Below are 21,314 nucleotides of genomic sequence, written 5' to 3' on the forward strand. Positions count from 1 at the left end.
ATCTTTGCTGCAAACATAGAATCATGTGTGATGTTAGGCAAGTGGTTCTCAATTTTGTTAGTCCACGTTCCAGGATTTGGGATCTTCAGTCCTGGACTAAATCCAAATGCTGTAAGGCTGAGGGGCAGATGATAATTCCAAAATCCAGCAGATAATGAACTACAAAGACTTATTAGAAACTCAGTCCAGGGGATTGAGAATCAAGTAGTCTTCACAAAAGCTTTTCTCAAATTCTATCTTACAGTATTTCAATTAACACTGCAAAAAGGAAGTTTAAACTTTCTATGATGTCAATGCAGGTGTCAGTCAATGAGTTCCTCAAATGTTGGGTGAAAAGTTCGAGGTGGTGCAAATGTTCTGAGGGTGTCACAGGGGCCAGTGGGATCAGCTCTAGAAAGAGTAAACTGCAAAGTCTGCAGGTATGGAAAAAGTACCTGCAAAGCTCTGCTGAGGATTCTCCATGAAATACTTTATTAATTGTGGCACGATCAAAAAATGTTGCACTTGGAGAAACCATTAAAACTGTCAATTCTTCAGTTGCTCTAAATCTTGCTATGGCAATGTAAGAATTAAAAACATTTCACAGCACCAAATAGACCTGAATGTCTTCTGAAATGGCTGAACTGGACTCTCCAGCTCCTACTGGGCATGTGAATACTCGCTCTGGTCCCTCAAGGTCTCCACATTTATGACAAGAGCTGCAAAGCCCCTTGTGCAGCTCCTGCAATATTTCCTTTCCTTTCAAAGACACAGCTGCTGCTGCATGGTCCCTGCTGGCCAGTGTGGAATCCCTCAGAGCCTGGCTCTGAGCTCACAGCTAAGGGCTCTGGCAGCTCTCCCACAAACCCAGGGTCGTTGTCCTCGTTGCACAGGGAAGGAAACCAGTGCAGAGCTGAAGAGAAAGGGGAAGGGGCTGGTGGCATCCTCAGGGTGCAGCTGGACATGGCGCTGGATTGAAATTTTCCAGAGTCCTGCCCTGGTTATTTCAGTAGCAACTGTCCCAAGCACAAAGGAGAAAAGATTGATGTCATTGCTTCCAACAGTTCCTTTCAACACTTCCAGAGCTCTGCCTAAATATAAATGGAAGTGGAATCAGCAAGGGAAGCACAGAACCTGATCATGTTGGATGTGTGGAGCAATCCCACCCCACAGGACAGCAGAAGGGCAGCAGGCAGACCTGCAGCCTTCCCAGCAGAAAGGTCACCCAGAGCAGCCTGACCTTCTTCCCAGAGAGAGCAACGAGCCATCAGCCCTACCTGAACAACCTCCAACCCCAAGGCACTCCCAAAATAACCTGGAGACAGAGCAGATGGGTACAAATCAGGAGATGCCAGGGAGCTGGGCATGCAGTTGCTTCTTCAAGATGTTTCTTTGAGAGAAATTGTACATATGCTATAAGTCAGAGTCAGGGGAGAGGAAAATTACAACTCCCTGGAGAAAGAAAAGAGATTTAATATTTTGTCACAGGCAAGTAAGTGGGAAACTCTCAAATTTATAGATATGTAGATACAAGCACATGAAGATATTGCTATTAGGGCATTAAAAATAGAAGTATTATCTTTCTACTCAAAGTTTCTACTAAATAGCTATGAATTTCTAATTAAGTAATGTTAAATCTCTGTGAAAATGAAGTTCATTTTATTATGTATGACTGAAATCTGAAACCTAAATAAAAGTAATAACTTAAAAGTATGGGCCAACTATCCCAGAATTATTCTCCTGAGTAGAACTATTTGAACAAAAAGGTAGCAACTCTTTGTTCTGGCATGGAGACGAGAGCATTAAACTGTTCAGATGCCAGCATTTGATACACAGAGCCCAAGCAAATGACAAATTCAATCTAACCAGATTCATTAATCTAACCCCCCTACACACACAATGCCCCAGTCTTATCTGCTCTACAGGACATACCCTCCAGAAAACTGCTCAAGACACTATAAATTGCCAAGAATGAAGAAGAATTTAAGAAATCTGAAGATAAACTATGATAAACTAACCTCCCACCCCATCAGCACAGCACATGTACAGACTGGCACATATTTATTTTCATGTTCATGGTGTGTTGAAGGTGGTTTGTTCATTTCCTTGTATTTGTGTGTCCTTTTTGTCACAAATTTCAAGAATCCAGAGAGCACCTTTCCCCTGATCATTTAAGGCTACACTTCCTGCCAATGTCCAAAGGCTTCACTGTCAAGGGACTATTACCAAACTTTGAACCAATGCAGAATTTTCCTGCAGAGTGTTTGTGGCACTGAAATTTGTGACACATCCACCACCACCACAAATACTTTCCCTGAAGCTCACCAGTTTTACTGCAAATGGTTTCTGTGTTCCCTTCCCACTGGTAATGGCCTGAGCAGACTCCCCCAGTAGGAAAAAAACCACAGTGTTGGAGATGTTCTTTGCTGCAAATACAATATGAATTTTTAAGCATTAAATACATACTATTTATATCTTCCTTACAAATACACAGAAGCTTTATTTTTAAAGCCTTTAAATAAATTTTTTACCACTTTTCTCTTTTGTTTTTTTTTTTTCTTTTGATACAGCATCTACAGCATTGGTATAGTCTGCTGTTCACAACAATTATTTTCTCCAATAAATCCTCTTTCACCTCCAATTCTTCTCCCACATACCACAGGTATGTGTTCTTGAGATCTCTTGGTTAGAAAAACCTCAATTCCCAAATTTGGAAATAAACACAGAGAGTATTTCACTATAAAGGGAAAAAGGTTTCCAAATTTAAGAAAACATGAGATAGGCTTTAATTAAAAAAATAAATTTTAAAAAATATTTTAAGAATTAATCCCTGACTGGGAATGTGTTCAAAACATTGTGTTTCAATGGAGCTATTTGCTACTTGCCATGTAATTTTTTTCTCTTTCACATTAAATTGGAAAATGTCTCTTTCTGAGGCAACTTTTTAAGTGCATGACTTGACAATTATACTTAAGTTTGTGAATATTCTTTGTAAGTATTTCCTGCAGAAATGAGTGAGAATTGTGGCTTTACACAATTATAACTTTGGGGTGGAATCGCCAAGATTATTTTTGATCAAATGCTCTGATCATTCCAAAGGTGAATAAACAACAAGACACCTTTCTGAAGGTGGCTCCTGTGGAACAGATGCACAGCAGGGACATTTGCATCCATTGTCCTTAGGAAAGGAAATACTGTAATGCCTGGAGCTCTGGACAGAAAACAATATTTGGGTGCTGGTCCCTGCTCTGCCACGTGAGACTGATGCTGCCTCTGCTGGCTTCTCTCTCTGCTCACAATTCTCTCTCCTTTCTTCTCAGCCAGAGTTATTTCTTCCACCAGAACTTTAACCCCAGCTGGGAGCCTCTGTATGATACCCACGGCAAAGTCTGGAGAATGAGGGAGCTCTTTTCAGAAAGATCTGACTTGCAGTTCAGGGTTCTTTCATGTCAGGGGAACAAAGGGAAGACAGATGTGAGAAACAAGCCAAGGGAACCTTTCTGAAGGGCTGGTACAAAAGCAGAGGATGGAGGTGTTGAGACTCCAAAACACAAGCTCTCATGCAGTCACTTAGCACACACCTGATTCTCTAATCAAGCACAGATCAAAGTAACCAACACCTGCACCTGATTTAGTTTTAATCCTGTGAGTAGTTCTCAACACTCTAGTGAGTATTCACTACTCAACAGGAACACTTGAGAGCCTAATGGAAACTTTTTATTAAGTCCAGTTCATGAGATTTTTGTTCTTATGTGAAGGATTTTGGTTTAGCTTATTAGTGTGAGCTTCAGCTGCTTGTTACTTTAGCACATTTAAATAGGTTTAAATCCTTCATTCTAAAGAATGCCAGCTTTGTCCAGACAGGTGAGTGGATAAAGAAAGGCTACAGGTCAGGTTTGGAAAGAAGTTGAGATCCCTAAAAATCTTTGCATTGGTGCTGTTCTGCAAGTCATATATTTGGAGAAGATAAAGGAATTCTGGGCTGCTTCAGGTGGGAAGAAGGCACTGGATGCCCTTTCCTCTCTTGTTCTGTTTCATAACCCTGGGGCTTCATGGCCATTGAATGTATGGGCAGGAGAACCTGACTGCTCTGGGTCACTCAGTGGTACCTGCTGTGAGCCAGGACTTAGCCTCAATAACCTAATGGCAACAATTTCATCAGGAATTTCACCAGGAAGAAAGTTTGCCTCATAGTACATCAGCATATATTATCAAAGTGTGGACTTTTTTAAAATGGGTGCTTCAGGTTTTTGGGTTTTTTTTATTGTTATTAGTTCAGTCTTTAAAAGCTGCTGGCAAAGTAGGAGGTATTGGGCCATGTGGCAAACTTGTTGATGTACTCAGTCATAGTTAATCAAAATGTTGAAAATTAATTTTTTATTAGAGGGCCTAAATACACAAATTAAGAAAGAGCTGATAAACTGTTGCCAGCCTCGTGTTTCATTTCTGCTTGCTAACCTTTTACCAGTATCACTTTCTCATAGAGGGATTGGTAAATAAGGCTTTAAAATATCTTGAACTGCAGAGTAATCAGTTACCAACTGCAAAATAACCTTTCAGTGGTTTAGAGAAGTTCAGTGTAATGTTTTGACCTCGAATTTACGTTTGTTGGGCATAAGCCTCCCATTGCCTTCTCTGTGTTGATTCTGGAGTGAATTGGAAGGCTGAAAAGAAAAATGAAAGAAACCCACGGGATAGATTTAAAATCCATCCAAGGATCTTTATATAAACTTCATAGGGATCAGCCTGCAGAGTGGGACATACATTTTGAGAGACTCTGTTGGGATAACTTGATAATTTAAGTTTTGATCCTGAAAATGAATCTTTGGGTAATTTTGTACCTCTCAGTAATCTGACAGATTTTAACGAGGTGGAGTAAAATTTTCCAGCCATTAAACACTGCTTCATGTTTGATGAGGAATGATAAATTCTGAAGGTACTGTAACAAATGATCCAGCTTCAAAAACTGGTGTGCCTTGGCAAAGGAACCTTCCCGAGCAGTTTTGCTGAGTTACATATTTAGGGGATCCAGGACCACACCTCGGGCCTTAAAATAGCAGCAGAAATAGGCCAAGCCCCAAATCTGTCAGGAGAGGCAGAGGGATACAGATATGTGCTTTTGAGGTAGTTCTGTACATGATCGATGTGGGAACTGCAGTTCAACTTACAAAGACTTGGCTGTATTTATTTTCAGATGAGAAAGTTTATAGGGAGATTATTCATATAAAGTTGTTTTAAGGGACCACACGCCCATAATTTAAAGCTTGCTTCCTCGTTATCACCTGATTGTTAACTGCTTTGCATTTGCATCTCGATGCTTAAAACAACTCCCTACTCCTACCCCACAGGAGGCAGCACATCTGTCTGATCCTCACACTTCCCATCTGTAATTGATGCCAGTTACATGTTGGAGTAAGTCTCAGTGGCTTTAATTTATTGTAGCTGAAGGTTGAGCAGCACAAAAACGTTTGATCACTATAGACTTAACACCTAACGTATTGAGAAGGACAAGGCAGTGTTCTGACAGGTCTTGATGTTTATTTTTCCCCCCAAACTTTCTCGTCAATAACTGCTGTCAGCCTCATTTAACAGTAATTCATCCCTTTAGGAATGCTGCGATGCTCTTCTCATTAGGTGAGCATTAGAATTCTTGCAAGATTTGGTTTCCTTTAGGCAAGGGGAAGGAAGCGGGCAGAGATGGCTGGGGATCGCCAAGGGCATCGTTTTAATCAGCAATTTCCCCGGTGCCGCTTTGGTGTGCGCTCGCCTCCCGCAGCAGCGCTGTCCGCTCGGGCTGGGGAGAGCGCAGCGCTCCGGGACGAGCCCGGGGCTGCAAAGTTGCAACCGGGAAGGTTCCGGGTTCGCGGAGCTCCATCCCGCGGATCCATCCCGCGATCCCTCCCCGTGCGGGCGCAGGTGCGGGCGGGCCCCGCTCGGGCCCCGCGGGTTCCCGGGCGCCGCCGCGCGGCCGCGAGTGCCGGGCGGGGCCGCGCTCCGGAGCTGGGGAGCCCCGCTCTGCCCCCGGCCCCGCTCTGCCCCCGGCCCCGCTCTGCCCCCGGCCCCGCTCTGCCCCCCGGCTCAGCATCCCGCATCCCGCCCCCGCCGCCTCCCCCGGCGCTGGGGCTCCCCCGCCGCTCTCCCCCTCCCCGCCCCAGCCCGCCCCGCCGGGCTTGAAGGTCACCTCCGCCCGCCGCCGCCGAGCCACTTTCCGCGCCGGCAGGCGAGCGGCAGCGCCTCCGCCCCGGGGAGCTCCGTGTCCGGCCGGTGCGGGGCTCCCGCCCGGGCGGAGCGCAGCGGAGCCGCCTCTCGCCCCCTGCTCGCCCCCTGCTCTCCGCCGCGGCGGGGCCGCCCCCGGGGTGTCGCCGCTGCCCGCCGAGGTCGCGGGCGGGCCGGGCGGGGGCCCCGCTGCCGGAGCGCGGCGGGCCCGGGGGGAGCCGGGCGCGGCGGGGGGCGCGGCATGCGGCGGTGAGCGAGGCGGCGGCGCTGCCCGCGGCGAGGGGCTGCGGCGGCCGCGGAGCCGCGTCCCGCTGACACCTGCCCGCCTGCCTGCCGGGGCCGCCCGCCCTGCACGGGAGCGACGCCGCGACCCTTCGCCTCCGCTCGCCTCTTTATGGTGAGTTGGGGCCGGGGGGCGGCGGGGCGCGGGCAGCCCGGCAGGTACCGGAGCATCCCCCCAGGTACCGGAGCAAGCGGCAGGTGCTGGAGCAGCCCGGCAGGTGCGCGGGGGCTGCGGCCGGAAAGTTGCCGGGAGGGGAGGGATGCGCGCCCCGGAGTGGCCGCGGCGCTCCGGGAGCTGCGGGCTGGAGCGCAGGGATGGAGCGCAGGGATGGATGCCCGCGGGCACCGCGCCCGCTCCGCTGTCGCCTGAGAAGCGCCGGGGAGCACGGCGGCACGGGAGGTGGCTCCCAAACACAGGGAACGGCGAGGAACATGGGCATTCGGGGCTCTGCCGAGTTGCTCGTTAAGAGAGTGCAGATTTTTAACTGCTGGGAAACTACCTGCCTGTAAGTCCTCGCTATTTGCTGATTTTATTGGCGATTCATCAGATCGTTTTCTCCTGCATGCCTCTGTCAGGGGAAAAAAGTATCAGTGTTGCCTTGATAGCTGCTGGGTGCAGTGACACTGTGTGAGATGTGCAGGCTGCTCCTTTCGGACGGATGCCGCTCCTCACAGGGGCAGGGCTTTGCACTGGAGATGGCTTTGCGAGGTGAGAGCGGCACATCGTGCGCTTCCAAAATTTGTGATGTGGCTGTTGGACATCGAGCTGCCAACTTAACACGGTTCGCGCAGATGGTGAAACGAATGTGGTCTGAAGTTTGACTGGAGTGATTCACATCAGCGAAGTGTGAAAGAGCTTGTCCAAATCTGCAGCTTTTGTTTATCTGCTCTGTGAATTGCAAATGTGGTGTAGCATGTTACATTCTGGAGTAAGTTTCGTGTTGACTGTTTTTTTCACTTTAAATAAAATTCAGCTTATTTAAGGCGAGATGGAGCAGAAAACACAGCAGACGCTGCTGACGGTGTCCCAAGAATGTCAAGTACCTTGTTTCACTTCTATAGACTCAATGATACTTAAGAGAAGAAAGATACTGTGTGTTTCATTTGTCATTCGGAAGTGTGAATTGAGTTGTATGCATGGGCTGTAAAAGTAAAAGCAAGGTTTTGTCACTCTGTGGTAGAGATTGATGATGGTGGATGAATTGCAGTCTGAAACAGAGCTAGCCCTCATAATCAAATAATTAAGTTTTAGAAATCAAATAGTCATAGCTGCTTGAGAAGTTATATATTGGGAAGAGTAGTGGGGCTGTGTGAATTTTCAATATGTATGTCAATAGATCATTTAGTTTTCAGGAAAGTGGTTGCTATCACGTGCTCCAGCTATCAGGATTGTAGTAGTGATTTAGAGCAGGTATTTTTAATTGATTTTTATTCACTTTTACTAGAGCGTTTTGCATTACGGGGCTTTGAGGAAGCTATTTTTATGTAGGAATTCTGATTATAGTCGAGATCTACTTGCTATCTTAGGCAGGCTTTGAAGGCTTGGCTTCCCAACTCTCATTTACAGTTATTCTTCTGGTAAATACATTAGACAAAGGATCCAGCATTTCCTGAAATGAAATATGTATTTCTGATGTCAAGACTATATTTCTTTTTTTCTATTAGTACTTAGCTGAGGAACAGTAATAGAGCTGACAAATGTGATGAATAAAATTCACAGTATGTTGATGATTTTTATAGTTCTTGTAATTGAAGTACTTGCTGTCCTTGACGTGATAAGGATGCTGCTCTGCCTTTAAAGGGGACCCTTTAATGACAGGAATACTGTCAGAGTCGGGTGTGGAGGAGCAGCGTGGGGCTGTGAGTTCTGGTGCAGGACGTGCTCCGTTTGCAGCACAGGGTACAGGAGCACACGTGGGGCTCAAGGTGCAGCTCCCAGCCCTGAGAGCATCCCAGGGATGCTGCAACTGCACTGAGCACACCGAGCCCTGCTGGCTGAGCTGCTGCACATGAGGGGATGGCAGCTCCCGGGGCCAGCAATGCTGGGTTTGAAGTGTCTCCTTGCTCCCTGCCCAAAGCCCCCTTGAAGTTAAACACGGAACAGCCAGGCCAGGAGGGGCTCAGCCACTCCTGCTGCCAGTCTGTGTTCCTGCCCAAGGCAGGGTCAGCTCGTACCTGTGCCATCTCTGATGGCAGACTCCGTGTACTTTTTGTATTCCCATTCTCCTCTCACTTTTCTTCTTGCTTTTGCTGTCTTTTCCATGAGTTTTTTTTCTTCTTGGTAACACTCTTACCTATTATTTTCTAAAGAATCTTATCTTTCTCCCTCTGGTATGGCCAGTCAATCTCTTTCAGCATTTTTTTCATTGCTTTGTGGGAGACCTACTGCTTCTTTGCCAGCCCTGTATATAAACTGGATTTACCAGGTTTTTGCCTAGTTTTTAGGAAGAATGTAGTGGAAAAGTAGCCTTGCTCTCTCTTTGTGCAGACAAGTAGCTTTGTTCAGGACCAAAGAGCTGTTCAGTGTCTGCTTGCACTGGGGGAGATTGAGCTGCTTGGAAATACAGGAGAGACCAATGGCTGAGTTAAAAAACCCACCATTGCTAATTTTTCACCTTGTAGTTTGAAATTGCATGATCTGATTTTTAAATCTAACTAGAAGCATTGCATACTTAGAACGCCTAAGTGCTGGCCACAAGGAAAAATATTATTTACAGCTATTGAAGGTATGGCTGCTTTAAGCACACTGTTGTCTGAAAGGTGCACTCGTCTGAAAAAGATGAATCCTATGTAATTAAGAATAACACATCATACTACAGCCTGGGAGAATGAAAAATGTGTTTGTTTTATGCATGTCAGAACGCCCTCTACTTAATTCTTGGATCTTGACTCCTTCCCATTTTATGTGCGAGATGGGGATCCTCTTGTCTCACACAGCCTTGGAAAAGTAGAGTGTGAACAAAACTGAAGAGTTAGGAAGCAAGAAAACAGGGCTTAAAAGAGTGGCAAACAAAGTTTATTAGCGGTCCTGACTGTTTCTGGTCTTGATAGGGTGAAATCACAAACATCTGTTTCAGAACTTCTGACAGCTCCATTGAAAAAATTGGAGCTGTACTATTTCCTGAGAGCAGAAATCTCCTGTCTTTGAGGGTCTTTTTCCAAGCCATTAAAGAGAAGCCTTTTTTTTTTTTGTAATTTTTCTTGCTCTTTGTTTTGAATTCTTTGCTTAGTTGGGGATGACAGTTTTGTTCTTTTATTTAAATAATTGAATTTTCCAGTGTCCATGATTACTTTTAGTGCAAGTCCTCATTCTGGGGAGTGTGATGCTGTCTCTTTATGCTGAGCATTCTTGCAGATGTTATCAGTAGATAGTGTTTGTTATCACCTATTCTGAATGTCTGCTTTAATGATTAAAAACTGCTTATGAAACTCTCAGTTTTACACCTTCCCTTCATAACTATTATTTTGCTAAAACTTACTGTGCTAGAAATGACAACTTACTGCAAATTAGATAATTTTATTTGTGTCCTTCAAGTTGATGCAATAAAAATGGGATGCAGTCTGAAAGGAGCTGGAAAATCCCTTCTGGGATGCTGGGGTTGACAGTGGTGACAGAGCAGTGCTGGAGTTTGTGTAATTCTGTAGAGCAGGAAGGGGTGGTCGTGTTGCATTCCCAGGATGGGTCACAGCTGACCAGCAAGCAGCATGAAGGGCCAAAATAGGCTTCTGATACTTTGAAATACTATTTTCTGCCAAGTAGGTGTAGTTTAATGTCTCTATTCTTGTGTTCCAGATTCTGTGCTTTGCAGAGGTCCTGTCCAAAAGGAAGAATATTTATAGGTGATGTTTTTAGGGATTATTCTGAAATCCAAGGTATTTTGTGAGGAATTGATTTGGCTTCTTCCAAAAGGAAAGAAACTGTTAGGTATTTTGTAAGGAGGTATCTTTAAGAAGTTGGTTAAGAGTCTCTACCATAGGACTGGAACTCTGTGGCAGTTTTGTCAAAGCCAGTTAAAAACTCCTGAACACTTTGCAGCTTTGGATGCAGTTCTCAAATCCCGTGTTTCCAAACAGCAAGATGTTCCTGTGCTAACAGCTAAAGAAGCACAGTAAATACGAGTTTACACTGACACCTGCCTCTGCCACTCAGTGCCCTGAAATTCAGATAACTCCCAGCAGTGGGAAGCCACAAAGGGGGAGCGTGTGTCAGCAGGAGCTGACTGCAGCCAGGGAGGTTGTGCAGCAGCAGCAAAGGCAGTTTGTGTGAGCAAACTGAGATCCATTAAAATAATTGCCTGTGCTTCAGCTGGGAAGGTGTGAGGGAGCACAGTTACAGCAGGGTGAGCTGGAAGCTGGGCTGTGTGAAAGGGCAGACATGCAGAACTAAATCACTTGAAGATAAACATCACGGGGCTGACTGCAGGGCCAGGTGCAGCTGCCTGGGACCAGCATTCAAACACTACAAACACACAGATTTTCTGTTTGCAACACACTTGGCTTCAACCCTGCAGTGCACAACCCCTGGCCAGGAAAGTTTAGGATACAGCAGGAAGAGGTTACAGTGCTAAAAAAAGTGAATTTCAGTGACACAGCCTAGAATGCACTCCAAGCAATGGCTGTCCTTAGGCTCCTCAGTGTTAAAGCAATGGCACAGAGAGCTGGATTTACACAGTCACACCCACAGAATATTGTGGGTTGGAAGGGACACACAAGGATCAAGCCCAGCTCTTAAGGGAATGGCCCAAGTGGGGAGATAGTGCCTCTCAGCTTTCTGTGTGTTTTGTAGTTCTTAGATTTGAGTCTGTTGCAGTGATAGCTAGGGTTCAAACTTTTCCTTTACTTTTGAGCCTTTATTATTCACTTTTCCACTGTATTTTTTTCTTGGATCAAATAAAGTATGAATGTGTGCTGACCAAATTTCTTGGTAAGGACACCCATAATATCTCTCTGTCCTGGCTGCTGGTTCCATAGGTTTTGTAAGGATTTTATTGTCTGGGAGTTCAGTCTCTGTATTAGTTATGAGCAAACAGTATATGATCAGAGCAGTAAGAAGCTGGCCTGAAAATACCTTCTTTTTTATTTTTTTTCTCCTGAGAAAAACTTGATGTAGAAACTTCCAACTCTAAAAGCATATTGTTTTGAAGGTGTGAGTGTGTGAAAATGTGGGTAGGAAATTGAGAATGTTTAAACAAGGAAGTACTCCAGCAGTTAGAGCAGTTGTAGGGAGGGGGAAGAACCCCTGTGTGGGTGGAAGGAAGGGTGGTTGTGTTGGACAGTTGTACTTGTGTTAAAGGAAAAAAGTTTTGCTGTGTTGAAATCAACCCCATCTTCACATGAGATAAAACATAAATGCAGGTGTGCTGCCCTGGTGGGAAAGCCCAGTGGAGCTGCAGTTGCTTTCCTTGGACTTGGCTCATCCTGTGCTCTGGCCTTTGGGTGTTTTAAGGCTTTTTTATCTTTCCTGCAGCTTACACATGAGAAACACATGTAGGAAACACTTACACATGTAATGCTGTTGTCTTACAAACTGACAGTCTGTTGTGCACCTCCAACAGATCCAGAGCCCTGGATTTCAAAATAAAACATTGTGTAATTGTGTTGTTCTCTTGAAAAAAAGATACCTTTTCTGTCTGTTCAATGATTAATGGCAGTCATCCCTCACTGGTGAATCAGCATTACTCTTGCTCTGGATGGCCAGTTTTTGAGTTTCTGCTTTTATCTTTTAATATGTTTTGTTAAATAGGCCCTTAGGTGTCTGAGCTTTTCCATGTGTTGCAGAGGATTGGTAATTTAGGGTTTGAGGAGAGAGAAATCAGACCAAGTTGAATGGCACAGATCCAGGAAAAAGGCTTGGTAGTCTCTGTCAGAGCCAATATTGCTATCTCTGTCTGCCCTGTTCATTCACTGCCTTCATAGTTAGCATTTGTTCCTAAATTAAGGATTATGCAATATTATGGAGATATTTTGTTGAACAAATGATTTTGATTGTAAATAACAAACCTGTAAACAGCGCCTGTATGAAATTGTGGAATACAGTATTTAAACACTGCTTTCAGAAGAACCTTTTTGTCTTCAAATGGATGTCATTCTGTAATATTTGCCTTGGGATGCAGCACAGCCTGTGTGGTTTTTGACCATAGAGCAGAGCTTCCAGCCTTCCCGCTTCTGTGGGAAAAGACCCTGAAGCATCAGTTTCAAGTTGTGCTGCTGGCTGGTTCTCTCTGATCAGCGTCTCAGGAAATAATATTAAATACTCTCTCCTGTTACAATGAAACTCTACAGTGAAGCTCCAGGATTTGAAAAAATAAAAAAATAAAAATAGTGTCACTCCACTGCAGGCAGTGCACTGTGTCTGTAAGTAGTTACCTAAATGTACTTTCCTCCAGCATAGAAGATAAGCTGCCTAAAATGTCATCTACCACATGGTGATACCCATTTTGAGCCTGCAACAATAAAAATGCTAAGGAAGTCCCAGAGTGCCGTTTGAATTGAGCCACACAGAGTGACCCAGCAGGAAGATGAATGGATCTAGATATCCTCCTGATCTTTCTGTGATATTAGACCCTTTTCCCACTCCTTAATTTAGGACAGTCTCCAAATGGCTCCTTCCCGTCCTGGTGCCCTGCTCTCGGTTGCCATCGCGATGCTGTGTTACTCTGCAGCTGCCTCCACAGGGAGCCCATCGGCTTTGCCCTGGTCATTACCAGTGCTGGGCTCTTGCCAAATACCCAAATTGGCCATACTGCATGTTTCACACACTTGCTTCCCTGTGAGTGTCCTCAGCTTCCAACCAGATAAATTAATTCCTATTGTTTCCCAGTCCCTGGTATTACCTGTGAGTTTCTGATGTGCGTTTTTGTGTGCTTATTTCTATTTCACAGCGTTGCTTTCACCTCATTTCGGTGCTGAAACTCTGGCTGTAGCTGGTTCTTAAGGATCCTATGGCACTCTGGGAAAAGTCAGCCCTAAAGCCCAGTGGCCAGGTGGGGCAGGGTGGGATTTACCTGTGCCTGGGGTACAGGGCACAACCAGATCCTCCTGCTCTGCATAAGCCTTATGCTAAAATCACATGTTCTTTGATACTGAAGCTCTCTTTTTACTCCTCCCTCTGTAAAAAGCCTCCAAACCAGTCAGCTTTGGTGCTGATATGATCTTTCATCCTCCCTCTGGGAACTGCCATATCCAATGAGCCATTTAATTAATCACTTTTTCTTGGGACATGCTGCCTCAAACAGGCACAATGATGCAGTCAAGTAGTTTGGCCCCTTTAAACACTGTGGGCAGCGTTTTATTTCCAGCAACTGCCATTTCCCTGCAGGAGGGTTTGTAATCAACTTGTGGTGACAACACTCCTTACATGTTTGCCTTTTAATGTGGTTTAGCCAGAGGTTTTCCCCTTCCTGTTGTTTCAGTGCTCATGGTTGTGTTCCTGCTTTTGAATGGACTCAAACTGTTCCAGTGCAGCCAGAGAACTGCCTTCTTTAAAATATGTGTGTGTGGCAGAACCTGAGTGGATTTTAAAAAGGACTCAAGCGTTGCCTGAAATCTCATTATGTACAAACTTCGCTATGTGGGAACCTAAATATTTTGTTGTGTTCTAAATATGAAGGCTTTTCTGCTATAATGAGCCACAATTGTGATGTGTGTCACCATGAAGTTTTGGTCTGTGGTGTAAAGGGCTCTGCAGGACTGTGGGGCAGCTGGAAGGACGGTGAGGTCATGGTTCTATCTCTGAGTACCAGGTAAAAACCCTGTCTGGAATGAAAAGCAGTAATCTAAAACCATTTTAAAACCCAAGCAATCAAAGCGATCAAATTTAGGGAAATACAGCATCACAGTAAATACATATAGGTAAAAATCAAGTCTCTCCAAAGTTAATGGTTCTGTTCCAATCAGCACTATTACCTGGGCTTGACTTGCAAATTTGTTTTCAAGTGGTGCCCACAGAGCTGTGATGGCCCTGTCAGGGTCTGGCACCAGCTCAGCTTGTGGCTGATTGGCATGGGCCTGGCAGCCTGGGGGGCTGGGGTGGCATTTCTCATAATTGCTGTGTTTTGGGGAGAGTTGTGTTGATGAATAAAACAATAATTCTTAATACCAGTGTTCTTTTATCAACATGTCTTGAACCATGCCATTTTTAATAAGTATATCTAGTAGTCACTGTGATGCTTTGCTGTGTTACAGCTTTGCAGGTGGGCAAGTAGAGGAAAATTAGGAAGTTTCCCTTGATATTAGAAGTAATGTAACTTCTTTTCCCATATTTGCACTGTTACAAAGCACTAAAATATGAATCCAATTTTTAATGCAAGTATTTCTAGCAGATAGGAAATCTAAAAATTGTAAAAATTGTCTGGCCAATGAAGCCACTAAATATTATGTCACTGACTGTGCAAGAAGCAAAAAGACTGGACACTAATTTCTATGTAAAAAAAAAAAAAATATTGACACTTTCTCAGGGTCAGGCTATTTTGCTCAAGAGTTATCAAGGTACAAATTAGATTGAATATTAACTATTCCATGGTACATGGCCATACTGTTGACAAGGAAGTTATAAATGCAAGTGAGGTTGAAATGGAGACCAAATGAGACAGGTGATAAACTCTTCCTACCTGCAGATTTCAGACTTTTGGTTGCCAAAATCAAATTGTAGTCATCATGTGTGCTCTCTCAGAGATTCATACTTTGCCAATAAAGGGATGCTCTATTAGTTGCACAAGTGGATGCATCTTTATTAACTGAGGGAAATTTTAGGTGGTAAATCAGTTGCTTTATTGCTGTACCTGTGTTTATATCAAAGCTGTCCCATCAGCAGATCTCAGTACTGTTTTAAGAAGCTCATCCTCAGCCAGTGTTTCCACATGGCCAGACCAAATAACTCCTGAGCTATGTTTTATTAACACCTCGTGCACTTGCTGGTTCCTTTGCTACTCAAAATGCCACATAGTTTGATCTCCTGGTTCTTGGAAGGTCTCCAAAGGGAGCCCCAGAAGCTCTACAGCCCCCTATGATGTGAATCAGTGGGAAATGATATTGATCCTCATGGGGAGGAGGAACACTTTTATGTCCCTTCTCCATGTACCATTTGTGCTTCTCTTGCCTCCCTCATCAGTTTTGCCAGTCCCCATCAGGGCAGCTCACAGTGGAGCCTGCACCTTTGAGGGTCATTTTTTGGCCTCTGAATTGACAAAAGGAGAACTGGTCTTTTTTATTCTTATTAGTATTTTTTGAATGCCCCAGTCCTGGTTATTTGTGCAATGGCTCTGGCAGTAACATGTGCTGGGCTGAGTGGAGCAAACAGATCCTGTGGTCAAAAGTGCCTTTGGGGATCTCCAAAAGATGTATTCTTCCTCTCTCTGCTGGAAGGCTGGCTCTTGTCACCTGTGGATTTGAAGAATCTGCAATCACCTTTTAAAGAGTAGGAGACTTTTAGGGTAATAATGTATTCCCCTTTCTTTTATTTTTTTCTCCCCTTCAGAATTTTCTCTGCTGATATTTAATATATAAGAAGTTTAAATAATTTAATAAACTGTCTCAAATGAGGAAATTGAAAGGGAATTCCAAATGAATGTTGTAGCACCGTGCTATTGCTGCTTGACACTGGAGGGTGGGTGGTCCTGCCTGGCAGGAAGAAGCTGGAAGAGCAAGAATTAGGCAGGGTGGTGCACTCAGTACAACACACGAGTGCATACAGCAGGAATAGACTCAAATAACGCATTCAAAAGGTGATTCGGTGGTTTGCACTTACCTTTTCACAACTCTGAAATGTGTCTAACTAATGAGCTGATAAAAGGCATTGACCTTGCAGCTGATAGTGGATGTGGAAATACAGAGCTATTGAGGAAGGTGTTTATGATCTGCACTGAGCACAGCTTGGCAACTGTTATTATTTGATGATTTGCATCATTGTTTCTAATACCAAATTTATGCCTCAGTAACTAAAGGTAACACATCTGAGTTGCTGACACTGTGAATTATGATTTTGAATTCCTTCTATTTTGTGTTTAAATTGTCATCCATAACTTTGTGTTATAGTGCACATGAGGGAGAAAATGCTAAGCTAGGATCCCTACAGCAAGCATTAAATGAATTTATCACACCCTTTTCAAATAATAAATTTAGACGTGCATGAAGATTTACAGAATATTCCCTATTCACAAGCATGCCAGGTTAGAGCTGCTTTAGGAGCTGCATGCATTAGCTGGAATTTCTGACTTTTGAAGGTTTGGAAGCTGTTCAGTCTTTGGGACTTTATTGTGGTTATCAAAATGCCTGTGTTGATTGTGGTGAATGATAAGAGATAATTGATCTTCTCTGCTGTTTAAGTATCACTCTGGGTAGGTGTTCTAGGTGATTTGTGTGTTATCTTTAGGTGTCTCCTTTGGCCACAGTGCTAACACAAATAAAATCTGGTCTGTTAAATGGCTGATCATTACTAGGAAACAATACTTGCATTATGAGCCTGGCCTGAGTGACAGCTCCAGCTACAGTTTTGGATAGTAAGTTGGAAATACTGGTCTTTTGTTGTCAAAGAAATGAGGGAAATAATTATTTGAATGTAAATTGTGTGCCCTATCACTGGGTGTTTTTATACAAATTAGGCAAAAGTAATTTCCTGTGATCCTTTAGAAGTCAAATATGAAGAGAAGTATATTTGTGTGAATTGTTTAACCACAGAATGTCACACACACTTTAACATATGCAAGTACAGAATAACTGGTTTAATTTGTATATTCAGAGATGGACAGTGCTAATTTCTTATGCAACCCATTGGATAGGGAAAAACCTGCTGAGGACATTAAATCCTAATCTTGGGAGAAATGCATGTGGAGAAGCCAGCAGATGTCAGTATGTTCTTGTCATACAGCCCCTTTGTCTTACACAATAATTTCCCTGGAATGCAATATTACAGAAGTAGTAAGTGTTGTAACACCATGGCAATACCGGCTGCTTACTTACAATACTTTCCTGAAGAGGGATTTATTTCTGGACCTGGCTGGCATGACCTCCACGTGCACAGCAGCTTTCCCTGTGTAGCTCCTCCTCAGACTGTGTGAAATACTTTGCCAGATGAGGATGTCATTGATAGTATTGCACCTTAGCTTCTAATTGAGTTTTTGTTTCCTGTGTAGGTTCCCTTCCTCTATTGTGAGGCATTTGGAGAATGCTGGCACACTCCCTTCTGTTTGCCCAGCCAGGTGTGTGTTTGAACTCTGATGTGGCTAATCAAATCCATCTCTCTATTTTGGAGATTATTTTGCCACTGTTTATACATAGGAATAAAAAACAGATGAGCTGTTCCTTGTCTTCCTTGCATTTCAAAAATCAATGCCATTATGACATTGTGGTGAACTCTCCCTTCCCTGAGAGTGCAAACTGATGGCCCAGAGAGTGAAATTCCTGCTCTGGGTGCTCCCCATGGTGAGCTGAGCCCAGATTTTAGAGCAGTGCAGGAGGTGTCTCAGGTGTGACTGTGGCCACGAGCACAGGGCACAGCCTGGGGCAGCAGTCCAGGCTGGATCCCTGTCCCAGCCAGCTCCATGGGCAGAGCAGGGACCCCCCTGGGGCTCCCTCTCAGCTGGGCTCCCATCTCCCCAGGGTTTGCCGCGTGTCCCCATGCAGGGATGGACACTGCACAGCTCCAGAAGGACCTGGGCTCCTTCTGCCATCAGCTTCAGCCTCACCCTGCTCACTGTGCCCATTGTCCAGCCCAGTTCTGACCACCTGGAGCCTCAGTGTGCTCACCAAGACTCCTGTCTGAGCATAAAAGGCCCTTCTCCTAAGGAGCTGATGCCAATTTTGGCCTGGTGTGTTCTTCTTTTTTTGTAAATTCACAGTCATAAAATAGTGTAGCTGTCACTTCAGGGTTTTTAATTACATTTCCAAGGAGAAATTTATTTTACATTTTCTCTTTCTTCAACTCCCTCTTCAAGCTCTGTCATCTCAAAGCGTTTGTTTACGTGCCAGACCTATTCTTTGTGACTTACCCCTTGCTTCTCCTCATCTCACACTGTTGGAGTCATTTGCAGACCATGCAAATGGGAATCAAGGCAGGCAAGATAGCTAAAAAATATACCTTTGGAGTACAAACCTCCCAAAGTACAGCATTGCTGAGGCTGTAGGCTAGGAAGAAGGTGTTTTATTTTCAAAGATTGGTTTGATTGCATTTACCCTTAATGCAGTTTCTGCAGATGTTGACAAACACCCCAAAATCCTATTGAATATCATACTTCAATTAGTCCTGAGCAACTTTTTGCATGATACACTAATATAATTTCATTCAGATTTTGGCTTCACTCTCCTGGAGCTGAATGGAAGATGCCACAAAATCATAGTTCTCTTTTCATTTTATTATAGGGGAAAACATAAGAAAATATAGCTATATTGGGGTCTGCATGTGCAATATTTAAAAATGTATTCATCTTTTTTAGTGAAAATAAAAAGAAAAAGCATTTCTCCACCACTGAATAAAAAAACAATGAAGCTGTATCCTGTGTTGTTTTGGGATCTTTCCTTCCATGGCAGTGAAAGCACTTTCACTTTCCAGTGGTTGACTCTTATTAACAGCCTCCTGAGTCTGCCTTTTGAAAACCTGCAAAATATCCATGCACTTAATCCCCCTGTGTAGCTGGCAGTGCTGTTGCACCTTGGGCTCCTGCAAATGAGGTTCTTGGCAAAAATGTTTGGAATTTCCATCCTGCTTTAACACACTTAACATCAGTACTGAAAAATGGCATTTCCCTGGAGCTCGTGGTCAGCCAGAGGGATTGGTGCTGCAGCTTCTGTCCTGCAGCAAACAGAGGGTTTATCTATGGAGATAAAACATTAAAAATGGGTAAATTAGGGAGCTGATTTCCTTGTGGTTACAGAGACATGTGTATCAAAGTGCCAGAGTGATAGAATTAATCTTGAAATTAATTTTGATCAGTTACTTACCAACAGTGCTCTTAGAGCTTTTGAAACTTTACATACATTTGTTTATTTGTTTCAAATACAGCTTTCATTTGACTGGAATTTCCACTTTCCTGTGTGCATGCATTTTTACATTTTGGAAGAGATTAATGGGAAAATTATTCAGAAATAGATGCATAAAGCCCTAAGCAGTACTCCTATGAGTGGCAGGTGCTTTGAAGAAAATGGACAGGTGATTTATTGAGAAATAGTCATCTAATATGGTAACTGGGGACAGACCAAATAAACCAAAGCAAGAATGCATCTCTGTACCACTTCTCTTCCTGAAATCAATGAAAAATGTGATCCTCCTCGTGGGAGCAAAGCGAGGTACTGTAAAGGTGTTGTGTCCTAGGCAGACAGAATTGATGCCTCCCCAGGGAGCATTCACAGAAGTCAAACCTGTAATTCCCTGGCACAGCAGCCCTGCTGCAGCCTCTTCAGCAGGGGATGCTGAAAGCATGGCCAAAATTACATCTGTAATATTCATACAAAGTGGTTTAAGAGATATTAGTAAGGACGTTCTAGAGAGTTCCTCATTCTGTTCTCTACCTTATTTTTTACATGCAGAAGTAATATGGAATCATCAGAATAACACAGGGAATTTTAATATATTCTTAGCAGTAGAACTTCTGATTGCAGTTCAGTTTTAACAACAAAATTCAGCAAAAAATTTAACTTAAAGATTATTTTTTAAAATTTGGAAATAACTTATCCTTCCTAATCCCTTAAAGGTTTCCTTTCCCAGGGCTTTCCAGGACACCAGACAAATTTCCACCTCTGTGCTCTTTCCTCTTTTCTCTTTTTCCTTTACTTTCCTTTTTTTCAGGTGCAGTGAGAGCTCTTCTAACTGCACTGGGGAAGCAACCAGCTAAACTTTGTAGGAAGTCCCAGAATCTGTAGGATCCCCCATATGCTTTATAGGCAACTTCTTGTCCCCCAGATTTTGCATGCCTTTTTTTCTGACCATGGAAACAGCAGCTCCTGCCAAGGTGCTGCAGCTGCCCCATCCCCACAGGGCTGAGCAGATCCAGCTGTGCAACAGCTGCTGCACTGCTGCAGGGTTTGTGTCCAGCTGCTGACTGCACATTCCACAGTTTTGAGCCCAAAAGAGAGGAGCACCAAGTAAAGCCAACCCTGAACACAATGGTATGGATGAAGTCATATTCTCATCACAGATGAGTTAGCAGTGTTAGATAGAGACTCAAATTCTGAAATTGCATGTTCTAGGTAAATGAAGAATAATCTCTCTGAGCACAGGTGCAAATTTATCCTGTGCTAGCATTATTTCATTTGTTCTAAAAGGAACTCCTGAAGACCACTGTAAAAATCCTTGAGAAAATTCAAGTCTCATTCCAGTCTTTCTTGCAGTGGAAGATTCAGGACTGCAGGATGAGAAGGACTGTGGCTCACCCTGCCTGTGAACTGCACCTCATGGGGCCAAACACAGCACTGGACCTGTTCCTCCTGCCACCATGGCTTTTGGAAAGCTCCTGGAATGGCTTTAAGGGAGAAGGGATTGATGGCATTAAGTGTTGATTGAAAGCAAACACCAAAATATGAGTTTCTTGAAGCCCAAGCAGAGAACAGGTGAAGCAAATGCCCCATAACACACTGTCCTGGTTTGGAGGACAGCTGTCTGCTGAGAAAGGCAGGAGCCTCTCTTTGAAATGGAGAATGTAAACCCCTTCCCTCAAAATTATTGTAATTTTGGAATTAAGGAGCTCTCAGACAAAGATATGGGAATTAGGAATAACAGTTCTTTACTAGGGAAATTAAAATAGAAATACAGTACTACAAAGAAACAAACCCCAAACCCTGACACAGTCAGAGTACAGCCTGACACCCGTCAGGCAGGGTGTTGGCAGCAGTCCCATTCCATGGTGGCT

General features: G+C 43.9%; 1 protein-coding gene across 16 annotated transcripts in view; it reads left to right on the top strand.

Annotated features, from left to right (window-relative positions):
• RBFOX1 (RNA binding fox-1 homolog 1) overlaps window positions 1–21,314 on the top strand; it is a 1,131,477-nt gene that overhangs the window by 335,756 nt on the left and 774,407 nt on the right. For 2 of the 16 annotated variants that reach the window (XM_033073835.1, XM_033073832.1), the window contains exon 1: window positions 6,654–6,695. The exons of 12 other annotated variants lie outside the window; for them this stretch is intronic. Coding sequence is in view for 1 of the 4 variants with exons in the window: in XM_033073824.1 (XP_032929715.1) it covers window positions 6,590–6,592 (3 nt within the window). In the remaining 3 variants the exon portion in view is untranslated. Of the gene's footprint in view, window positions 1–6,506; window positions 6,593–6,653; window positions 6,696–6,840; window positions 6,984–21,314 lie in introns of those variants that run through there. 2 more of the 16 variants (XM_033073824.1, XM_033073833.2) reach the window with 2 other exon arrangements.

Source organism: Catharus ustulatus, chromosome 16 (assembly GCF_009819885.2).
Source record: "Catharus ustulatus isolate bCatUst1 chromosome 16, bCatUst1.pri.v2, whole genome shotgun sequence".
In the NCBI taxonomy this organism is placed as follows: Eukaryota; Metazoa; Chordata; class Aves; order Passeriformes; family Turdidae; genus Catharus; species Catharus ustulatus.